General features: G+C 39.8%; 1 protein-coding gene across 1 annotated transcript in view; it reads right to left on the bottom strand.

The window, feature by feature from the left end:
* Positions 1 to 3,247: 3,247 nt before the first annotated feature.
* The window catches only part of MTMR10 (myotubularin related protein 10), a 434,430-nt gene continuing 426,171 nt past the window's right edge, over positions 3,248 to 11,506 (bottom strand). The window contains exon 16 of the mRNA XM_078684918.1: positions 3,248 to 6,070. Coding sequence (XP_078541044.1) covers positions 5,474 to 6,070 — 597 coding nt within the window. The 3' untranslated portion in view covers positions 3,248 to 5,473. The remainder of the gene's footprint in view (positions 6,071 to 11,506) is intronic.

Below are 11,506 nucleotides of genomic sequence, written 5' to 3'. Positions count from 1 at the left end.
ATCCCCATTGGATAACACTGGGCCTCAGCACTCTGCACCCGGCCGCCCCAGTGCCGCTGAGGGTGCTCTGAGTGTGCGTACTCGAACCTGGGGAAAACCCGGTTCTAACCCCAGAATATTAACTCCCACAAATAAGTACTTACATGCAAACCGTTGACTTAATTTCCTTCCATAGGATTGCATTGACTGCTGTGGAGTTGGTTTGTATGAAAACTTGATAAACTGCAAATGTACTAAAAGTAAATTACTTACCTTTTGTCTAGGAAAGGTCTCTGTGTGATATCTAGTCATATCACACTGATCAACATAAGTAATCTAAAGGACTGATCAAAACACACTGATCAACATAAGTAATCTAAAGGACTGATCAAAAAGTAACATACACAGTAATCTGTAAAGTAACTGAAATGTAATTTCGAACTGTTGACTTACCTGTATTGAACCAACTGCATTTGAACCTGCATTAAACTGTAAATCATTGCATAGGATTTTGCAAAGTATTACTCCACTAACCTGCACCAGGCTTAGCTTGAATCTAGAAATAACACTACCCGCTGATAAAGCCTTACTGGTCGCCCACACTACCCCAAATAGAGATTAAGGTGCTATCTACCTTTACCTCTGCCTACCTTTGGAGTTCCACTGGACTCTGTGCACACTATACCTCATTTTGGTATAGTATATACAGAGCGAGCTTCCTACAGCGCTAGTTCTGGAAATCTAATTATGAAGTCAGCTGGTGCAGGTTTAATGTAAGGTGTTGAATCCAAATTAAGTTCCACAAAGTCTTTCATGAGCCCAGTTTGTCCACGCCAATGCCCAAGTTGCAAATATTGCTCCTTCTGGATGGCCGTTCTGGATCTTCCACTTTGATCAGAAAAGCAACTTATGAAACTCAATTCTGCACCCTATATCCACTAAAATGCCTGTTACAGCCTCAGGATCCAAGACTCTACTCTACTAGCAAATCCTGTCACCCTGCTTATCTAGTCGTGCATGTAAAGAAAGGGCTTGTTTTTATTTAACATCAATTTTAATGAAAAGAGGAGTATCGAAGGTTTTTCTTATAGATAACATAATCCATAGGGCAGACAGAACCTAACATTACAATTTTATTTTTAAGAAAGTATGAAGGGGCCTGGCCAGAGTATGTGTTTGGTCCAAGGTTCACTGAGCCAGGCACCTACAGATAAACCACTAAAAACTGTGTATATCTATCAAGCAACTGAGTTTAGGGATGAAAGTCATAGTTTGAATAGCACAGCGTGGATCTCTGTACAATAATGAAGTATGTAGCTAGGAAGAGTGAAAAGAAGCAGCGGCTAAAATTCAGTGGATTTTTTTGTTATGTTAACTTGTTTCAGTCCATACCTCTTGCATTGGTCTGCAAATGATAACCCACCTTGGTATTCCTAATGTGCATAACTTAAATTATATTCCTTCACAGTGCCATATCAATCATTTTTTGCGCACATCACTTTTATGGGCTGATGGAACAGAACAATCCTTTTAAAAGGTAGAATACACTTGTGTTTTATTTGTTTCAGTTTTCAAACATCTTCATATTCAGAAGCTCTCAGTAAAAGGATTTTGCACTTTTTTGTCCACCCCCACTTTGAGTAACAGTCATTGTTATGCACAAATATTTTATTACTTTTTTTCATAAAATTATTTTCCAACAACTATTATGATGCTAAAGGGATTGCTGGAAACAGTATTAAGAAAGCAGCTACATCTGGTCCCTCATCCACCCACACTAAAAATTATATTTGGTTGTTTTTAATGGATACCATACAGCCAAAATGTTATCACACCATTTAATACATTGTTTACCCCATGTATTACAAAAATAATAATGGTTTGTTAAATAAAACATCTATTTCATCAGTAAGTTTGTAGTACAATCACTATATATAAATATCATATAGCTAACTGTAATTTTTTGGTACGGAGTAGTACCACAGAACATAACAGAACAACATCCCACATTAGAACTCCACTCCATACCTGCAGGTATTAATTTGTACACAAATGCCAGTATTTAAACTCTTTTCGTAACAACGTATATTTAGAAATCTAAGTAGTGACTTTTCATACTGTGAAAAACATACTGGTATAATAATCAGGACAGAACAACTGACAATTTCAAATTAAAGTTTTCTAATTCTACACAATGTAATACACTCAGTGTAACAAAACCCAGAAATTTAGGAAAATCGAACAGCATAACTTAATGTTCTCGTGCTGTCACACATCCGGGACCCATACTAAGTGGTATTTTTTAGAGGGTAACCAAAGACATAAGCAAATAATTATTTATAATTAAACCTGATTATATTCCTTTCTAAAATGAAAACATCTGAACATTTCAGGTTCCGTATGCACTGGGAATGTTTACAGTTCTTTACAACTAGGCACTGTGAAAGCAGCGGTATAAAATACTTTGTGATGATTAAATAAATAAAAAAAAATGAAGAAAACATTCACAACAATATGGGATGTTAATGCACAGAGCAATAATACACTGCAGTTAACTGTAATTATTTGTAGACCGTTTGAGGTGGATGTTAGTTATATTTGGGGAGGCTGCCAGCTCAAAAACTCCACACTTGTTCAAATAGTGTAATCCAGGATAAATCACTATCTTCTTATTCTTCAATTTCCTCCCTTAAAAAACTGTGTGGTGTGTAGAAGTGTACAATCCACCACTGCTGAGATATATCACTGTGTCGAGTGAAACGCGTCATGGCAGGCATTATGCCGGTTTGATTTTTGTGGACTATTTTAGATTAAATTCACTGCTTTCTCCACCAACATCACGTTGTAAATTGTGTTCTTTGGGAGTGCTCGAGGTCCATGCCTGGTGGTTCTGCTTAACCAGTGACAGACAGGAATTGGCGTGTGAATATATATCATATATCTATCTATCTATCTATATATCATATATCTATTTAGCTATCGCTCTCTCTTTATATATATATATATATATATATATATATATATATATATATATATATATATATATATAGTGATATATATTTTAATGTGATGCGACGCACATGCTTGTGGATAAACAGCACATTCCCCAGAGTCACAATGTCAATGCACACTATTTTTTAAACTGGTGGTTCATATACAAGTTGTACTATCATGATTTAAAGATTAAGTGAAAGACTGACTTGATTAGGGCATAAATGAACTATACTACAGCTCATGATTTGGCATTGCTAAATCTATATTTCTTTAATTGAAAAACTGTGTTGCTCATATGAATATATTCATAAAGCAACATAACCATCTTGCAAGCTATACTTTGTTCCTGGATAGACTGAAGATAAAACATATCCAAGAAAAGAGCTTAATTATAAGGGTTGAAGAAAATACTTATTAAAGTAAACACATTTTTTAAACGTTTGCTTGACTATCAAAATTATATTCTAGTGCTATGTCAAAATTCTTAAAAAGTTATGAAAAAAGACATTCTTAATTTACAAATGATTATACTCTAGAATAGGAATAGAGCTCAATTAATCAATTATCTGCATTTTCTCACCAGAATACTTCTCAAAGTATATTTGGCTGTAGTGTGGAGTAAAAAATGGTGCTGCCAGCAGCAACAGTATAAGATTAATAATGATAATGTGAATGTTGGAGATTGGAAGATTTGAGTAGGAAAAGGGGTTAAAAACTGACAGGCAACAGTGCTTTTTACACTTTGACCTTAGCCGCCCCCTAAAAAAGGTCATAGTGATCTTGCCGCCCTTTGTATGAGAGAAATAATCATAGTTCCACCATCTACATCTATACTACTATTAGCAGTAGCGAGATAGTGGCCATTAGTTCAACCTTATACTTTGAATGATTATTTCTAGTTAGATGTGAAAAACAATTTTTCTGCCCGGGGCTTTAGGTACAAATGATGTAAGAGAATCAAATACGAGTGGCCCATTTTATAATCAGGTGTGCATAAACATTATTTTGCTTATAGATTTCGGTTACAGTTCATACTCAGTAGAATAGTGCTGAAATTGTTTTAACATTTCAAAACAAAAAAAATATCTTTCAACAATAACTGCCTAACAATCATAATTGTTCCGCGTACCTGAGGTTGATAACAGCAGCCTCCTTTTTTATATTGAAGTGGTAAAAATGGCAAGACATGTCATCCTTTTGCTTTACAGAAAGCCACATGGCCATGAATTTGGTGTTTTGTTGTTTGCTTAAAGCGTTAAACTATGAAAGACAACTGTACAATACAAAGCAGGATTTCACATCTCATTCTAAAAACCTTATATCACTGCATTATATACAAATGGTAACATTACTTCATTTCTGTTAGAGGCACTTCTAATGCTATATTCAATTATCTACAACGAAGGATTTGAAGGTAACAGTGCACATCATATTTGTTTCTCTCCTATGACCCACCAGGGAGCTCATAATAACCAATATAAAGATCCCTCTCTATAGGTGTGAACTTGCTCTGAACAGACACTTGAAGTAGCCACACCTGAAGAAAATGGAACAGATAAAAAGATCAATTTCAAAGTAAAAAATAATGATTCTCAGTTTGCCAACATAGTGCAAAATGTTCTTATCAAAAAAATGTAACACAAAGAATCACTGTTTCGTACTGTGTGTCAGAGCATATCATGCTTCTTCACTTGGCAAGTAGGCTACACAATTCAGATAAAACTTGTGCTGTAATATGGATGCACTTAGCATGTGGCTGTGCTTTTCCAAATATTTGCATAATCATTTTTAAAATGTATATACAGTGATAAGTAAAGTGGGAAAGCAGACTAACGAATTAGACTATGCACATTGATAACAAAAAATACTTGCATCTACCGAGAAACTGAACATTTGCATGGTCCTACAAACTAGTATATCAGTTATTAGAAAATCTACAGACAACATCTTTACAAAAATAGGAGAAATATATGTAAAACCCTTTAGCACTTTGAAAACTAAAGCTTATAATGCTACACAGAATAAAACCTTCTGCATTGAGACTCAAAACTACCCTTTGAAGTACTTACCACTTACTTTGCATACTTCAATAAATGTCAACTGCCTGTGGTTACTACTGTGTTCAGTCCAATAGGCAAATCAAAATACCTGTATTAAAAACACACTGCAAACAAGAAAAATTGCATCTTTTTTAGAGGGTGTTAGTAGCTACTGTACTTCCCCAAACAGAAAGTTCTATTTTGTAGAATGTAGCAGAACTACAAAAAACTGTCAAAAAATAGCGGACATTTAAATGTCTATAGCAAACAAAAATAATAATCTCCTTTTTAAATAATATAAGATCAATTCAGTTAGCTTTTACATACATGTGCAAAACTACGTTATTATTTTATAAAATATAGCTTTGAATGCAGCAGTTAGCATTGTTAATTTCAAGAGAACATCTTGGCCTACAGTTTTCTACATTTGTCTCCAACATAGGTGTCCCATTTCTGTCAGCTTAATCCTCATTTGCAAGTGTTTCAGTAGAAAGCCATATTTTGGCACCACTCAAAAATTTGCTTAAGGGCGTCCCCAAAATACTTCGCCGGCATAGGTTTCCCACAGGGGAAAATGGGAATGAGGAGGAAAGAATGTCTGTGTTTCCACAAGTGCCATTTAATCCATCAGCTCTAAAGTACATCCTGCTTTGTTCCATTTCAAGAGCTCTTGCAGGTAGTGGGCTACTTCTATATTGTCTAATATTTTTGTACAGTTTTTCAATCTCATCAGCCAGTAAAGATATTTTCTGAAAAGCAGTGATGAAGCCACCATTATTAATTTGAGCCTCTGGAACCCAACGGAGGTAGCATAATTTCCATAGTTTTATGTTTATTCCAAAAAGCTGTGGTAGTAGACCACCATGGAGATTCACTGGCTTTGAAAACCACTCTCTGAAATACTGGTCCATTTCGCTGACCTGTGTGCCATTTTGCAGAAGGAATTCTGGTTTGAGCTTGAGTATCAGTGAATTCCGCCTTGGAAGAAATTCTTGTTCACTGATCAGCCCATTTTTGAATGAAGGAGGCATTCCTCTTAATGTTGAGCTGTAGTTTTTCTGTAGAAAAAGCAAAAAATATGCATTAGAGAGATTCGTTTTTTCACCTTTAATGGCTACAAGAAAGAAATGATTGACCCCTAAAACTTAGAATTTTAAGGAAAAGTGGCATAATGAATTTGAGTATGATGATTTAGGTAAATGAACAAATAAATGTAACTGTATAGTCAAAGAAACCAGTACCAACATGTGTCAAAACCAGGCAATTTTTTGTGCCTTATCTCAGAAATAGTACGCAACATTGGGAATGGGAATGAAAATAAAGTAAACAACCTCATCTGTATCAATGAACAATAAAACAAGCCCGCCAGATAAGGAGGCCGATTTCCTAGTTAGAGAGCACATTAGACTCATGAACTGGTGTAACACAGAATGTACTCTGGTGTAAGGTAGGCATCTATCTCCAAGATTGAGAGAGGGGATACCTGCTATATAGACACCAGCAACTCCTCAATCTCATTACTGGGCAACTATGAATAAAAAGTACAATACTCAATCCATGGGCACTTTGTTAACCTGGCTCATACTATGTCATTTTTAGTGGGAAAGAACAATAAGCCCAATTGTATGGGCTTCAACTGTGCAACCATGCTAGTGGCTCTTTTACACATTTCATAACAATATTTGTTTCGTTTGTTTATTGTTATTGGGACAAGTGCAATGCCTACAGAATTTAAAACTGTATTCAGGTAAAAGAAAAAATGATTTTTCTTTACTAGATACAGATGTTTCCAGATAACAGTCTAAAACCAACAGGCATGTGGGCACTCTGGTCAATGTTACTGGTCTAACACAAGTTCTAGTAATACATGCCTTTCTTAAAGACGAATACACCCTTGTAGATAGTAAATTAAAGTCTTAAAGAAGGGATGCAATCTCACTCTTACTTCATTTAGCAGATAATCTGCATACAACAGAATCAAGAATGAGCTTTCTTTCAGTAGTCAGTATAACTGCGAAAGGCCTTTTAGTCAGGTTCATCAATTTCTATACCTGCTTTGTCCTTTTTTTAAGCCTCAGATTCTTCCTAAGAAACTTAGGGTTGATGCATGGGTCTGATCACAAAAATACATATTTTTTCAAATGCAGAAATTTATAGATGCTACATCTAATATTGAACAACTATGATCAACGTGTAATGGTTACCAGTTAACTCCAGGCTTGAGTCCATCAACTCCATAAGCCAACCCATCGACTAGAAGTGGATCATAGTTAAAGGATCACAGCCTTCTGTGGCTCCCCGGAAACTAGTCACATTTGATTTACTGAATCATCAGAGACATTGTTATAAGTTTAAATGAACAAGCTATACACCTCAATAGCTAAGAACGAAACATCACCCATGTATCAGAAATGAAATTAAAGTAATATGGTTTAAAAGAAGCTATATTGGAAATCGAAACTGCTTACAGATATGATGGAAAAACTAACTAGAAAGAGGGAGTAAAAAGGTTTCTTTCAAGTCATTCACTTTTCACTTTAAGGATAGAAACAGAGTTGAAGTATAATAAAGCTGGGAGACTGTTGGTGCAAAATTAAGATCATGTCTGATGGGTGTCTTATGTGGCATTGATTAGTGAAAATGAAGGGAAATGGTATAACTCCCAAAACAACCAAATGCACCAGTTCCATTTGTTCTCTTTGTTTCTAACCCATTGTACGCAACTGAGAACTCAAATTAAGGAATTAATTATAACATTATATTAACAAGGCTCAAGTACCCTGTCTCTCAGTGGAACAGCCTGGCCAGTTGGATCAGCCTTATTAAAAAAACAAGCATTTGCAATGCAATAGGTCTCGCATTACTGAAAGTTTGAGCTATTGTTGTTGCAAATAATAATGCAACGCCAATAGCTCAAACTTTCAGTAATGCGAGACCTATTGCATTGCTAATGCAAGTTTCCTCTCCCTTTGATACGTTTAGTCTCAGAAAAATCCTTGAGTGGAATAGCAACTCACACCTGACATGGGACCACTTTAAACCTCACTTGCACCACCATGTGCCCACCCACTACACATCAACCTGCAGTTCGTGTTTTGCTTCACCGTGCACCCCTGATGTGCAGGGCACCAGTGGTACCTATGTGCACACCAATCTAGGCTCCCATTCACAGGGAATATGGCACATCTGCACACAAGCGGTGACTGTTGGTTGGTGTACGTGGATGCTTGAAAGTTTGTGGCTGTGCCCTTGTGTATCTGTAGGTGTACATGACAGCAAAAAAAAGCCACAACTAAGTCAGTGCTGGTTCAGCTTTAGTTGTGTAGAGCGTTATATGCCAATATTAAGTTGCCTTCCAGCTATTATTAAGTGGGTGGAATAACGTTTAAAACGTGTACTTTTGTGACTGACGGAGGTTGGAAGACTTTGCCAAAATTAAAAGGCGCCCTGAGGGCCTGCGTGGCAAAGCTGTAGGCAGCTGGCACATGCAGCAAAATGCCCCATCTTACTTTCAAGTCACAACACGGACGGGCACGCAGATTCACAAGAAACCCGACGCCCTCAGCTGAAGAGAACACAGGGAGTGAAGCTGCCGCTGATGGGGCAGCTGCCTGCATGGCCCTTGAACGCGGGCACCGTCACGGATATCAACCGGTGGGCACACCAGTTAATGTGCGCACCATGACTGCGTGTTCAGCCGCCACACCTCTGTGGATGCCCTCAGGCACACCGTAGGCACAGCTGCGCGCCCCATAGTTCTATTGGTGTAAACTTTCACAAGCGCCCTCCAGGGTGTGAAATTGCACTGTAAACAGTGAGGCGCGTTCCCTGTAATTGCTCATCGTCTGGAGCCACATGGCGATGAACGCTCGCACTGGTCGTTGGTATAGTTTGTTTACGCAGGAGGTTACTCCCGTATTTAATCATTTACCCAGACAGGTGAGTGTGCGCACGCGCCCTCGCTCCCATGGGTCCAAAGTCCAGAGTACACCTGGATCCAGCGAGTTGCCTCCAACTGACCCCTCGGCAACTATAAAGGCTTTTACAAACTGTCAACCTTTAGCACATGCGTTAGAAGTGGAGTGTCTATCATGCCCCAGTGCTAAAAGGTTGGCCATCCCGTGTTGACGAATAAAGTACGTATGCATGCTTGTGACAATTAACAAGCGCTTAAACATGTACCCAAGAATCCGTCAAGACGTGAACTGACCAAAAGACTATTCCATCGGGACCTCTCCAACCCTGGACTTTGATTTAATAATACAGAGCTCTCTGGAAGTTGTAGTCTTGGCTAATTTCAATTAAAATAATTGTTTTAATGAACATGATTTTGATTAGTAGCAGAAAAGCCCAGGATGGAAGTGGGGTGTCCTGTGACAAATGCCGTCTGGTCGCCCTACGCATGCAGAAGTGTAAGAACACAGTTTTGTAGCATGCTGCTGTCAGTTGAGATGTGGGTTCCCCATATTGCAAGCCACTTCCCACCACAAGTACCCGGTGTAGTACTAGGCTAAAAATACTGGCCTGTCAGATAAAAAAGCCCTGCCCCCTTTGTACTGACATCACCTTCAAGATAGCCAAAAAGATGCGGCCTTCACCCTTCTAAAGTCAGTGTTACTTCACAGAGTGGGTTCCTGTCACCTAGGCACGCGCGCGAGCTCACCAATAACTACATTCTAATACCCAAAGGCTGCGGACAGTCTCCAGCTAATGAATGGCCTGACGATTCTGTCAGGTGATGGGCCTCTCACGCTACAGAACTAGACAGAAAACAACAACTACACACTCAGTATGAGAGGAGGTTTTGGCACTCTTAAGGATGAGTTGTAATGGAGTTGGTGATATGAATTTCTGAACCGACTCAACATCACTTTGCTTTTCACTGGTTGGGGTTATGCATACTGCCTCCTTCAGTTAGGAAATTTGTACTGCAGCCTGCACAAGATTGGACGTTTGGTGTGCTAGAAACCCAGTCCTCAACCGGAAGAGACACTTTAAGCCGTGGATGCTTTAACGCACTGTGAGCAGAGCTCACCGGTGGGGAGGGAGGCACATGCTCGGAGCCTCTCAGACGCTTCTCTAGCTCAAGAAGAAATCCCTGTGGAAAGGCATTGCTTGGAGTTTAGTTTTGGAAAGGCTGGGCCTTTCCTGGATAGAAGACAATGCAGCCTTGCCCGGGGTGAAGGGAGCCCTCGGCCTTTTGTTGTCATGCATATCTCACCCGGTGGGAGTCTGTTTGCTGCCATTGCCCTGCCTCTGTCTTGTGCAGGGTTTAGCATACCCCAGTCCGCCCCTCCCCCACCCCCCTCCTCCTCCTCAACAACCTGTACATCGAGGACCCGTGCCATATACACTAGCTGGCATACCTGCGCACTGTAACATTTATATAGCGCTTATGCACGATAACATTTATATAGCGCTCACAAATATGCAGATGAACCGTCCGCAGTCAAGTATTAATCGGAATGAACCAGACAACGGACTTCTCGCTACCCTCACTCAACCCGCTCGAAAAGAAGGAATACAAAACTCAAATCAGCGTCCATTTCTTTTACAACCTGTAAACCGGCATCACCAACATCCACTTTCATTCTCCCCGCTGGGGGAGCCCTGCAAGGGAGGCAACGGGGCAGGTGACTTTAGAAAACTAGCACCAACTATCAGAAAGGTTCGCCCCATGTTGACACAGCGCCTCTGGAAAAGAATATTCAGCACCAGCCCTCCTTCAAAGCACTTGCAAAACCGCAAGTAATTTAGCAGCATAAACCACACTAGCAGACTTACATACGTCGGTCCTGTGGCTTCAACTGCCGGTGCATGGCCAGAGACAATCAGAAGTAGTTGCCGGGGTCGCCTGGGGGTGCCATCAGGTGCCAGGAAGGGAATGCGGGGTTGCTCTTTGAAGGAGGTAGCTCCTGATGCAAAAAAAACAAACAACCTAGCAACAGCAGAAGGAAACGAGTGGTGCGTGTGAGCAGCCCACCTCTCTTTCCTTCTTTCATTTAGGTGCTTCCATATGAAATGGATCCAAAAACGAAGAAGCCTGCGAGCGGTGCGGGCGCGCGCCACAGCGAGACATGTGGTTTCAAATATTGCGCCCGTGTCTGGGCACGATAATTGAAACACATGTCAGCAATGCGCGTAAGAGACACCAATAGGTCATGGGGGGAGCAACGCGCCCGCCTTTGGCCAATTGCGTGCTGTCTTTTATAAAAAGCCACACGCAAAGGCAAATAGCCTGGCCCAAAAGGAAAAGCACACGCACGAGTGTGTGCGATTCCTAGACCCGTTTACAGACCCCCTACAAAAAGTCTCTCGCGGGGCGCAAGCAGTGCTGTGCACTGCACCACTAGGCGCGATACCTAAAAAGTGGAGTATTTAGGACAGTTACTAACCTTTAATCTTCAATAGCATCAGGCCCAGATAGCTTTAAGGAGACATTATTTAAGTAGTTCTATTCTTCCATGGAAAGATCCTGTACTATGCAGATCTTA

The sequence above is a fragment of the Lissotriton helveticus genome, chromosome 3_2 (genome assembly GCF_964261635.1).
Source record: "Lissotriton helveticus chromosome 3_2, aLisHel1.1, whole genome shotgun sequence".
In the NCBI taxonomy this organism is placed as follows: domain Eukaryota; kingdom Metazoa; phylum Chordata; class Amphibia; order Caudata; family Salamandridae; genus Lissotriton; species Lissotriton helveticus.
The sequence above is the reverse complement of the archived record's forward strand: the minus strand, read 5'-3'. Positions and strand labels throughout refer to the sequence as shown.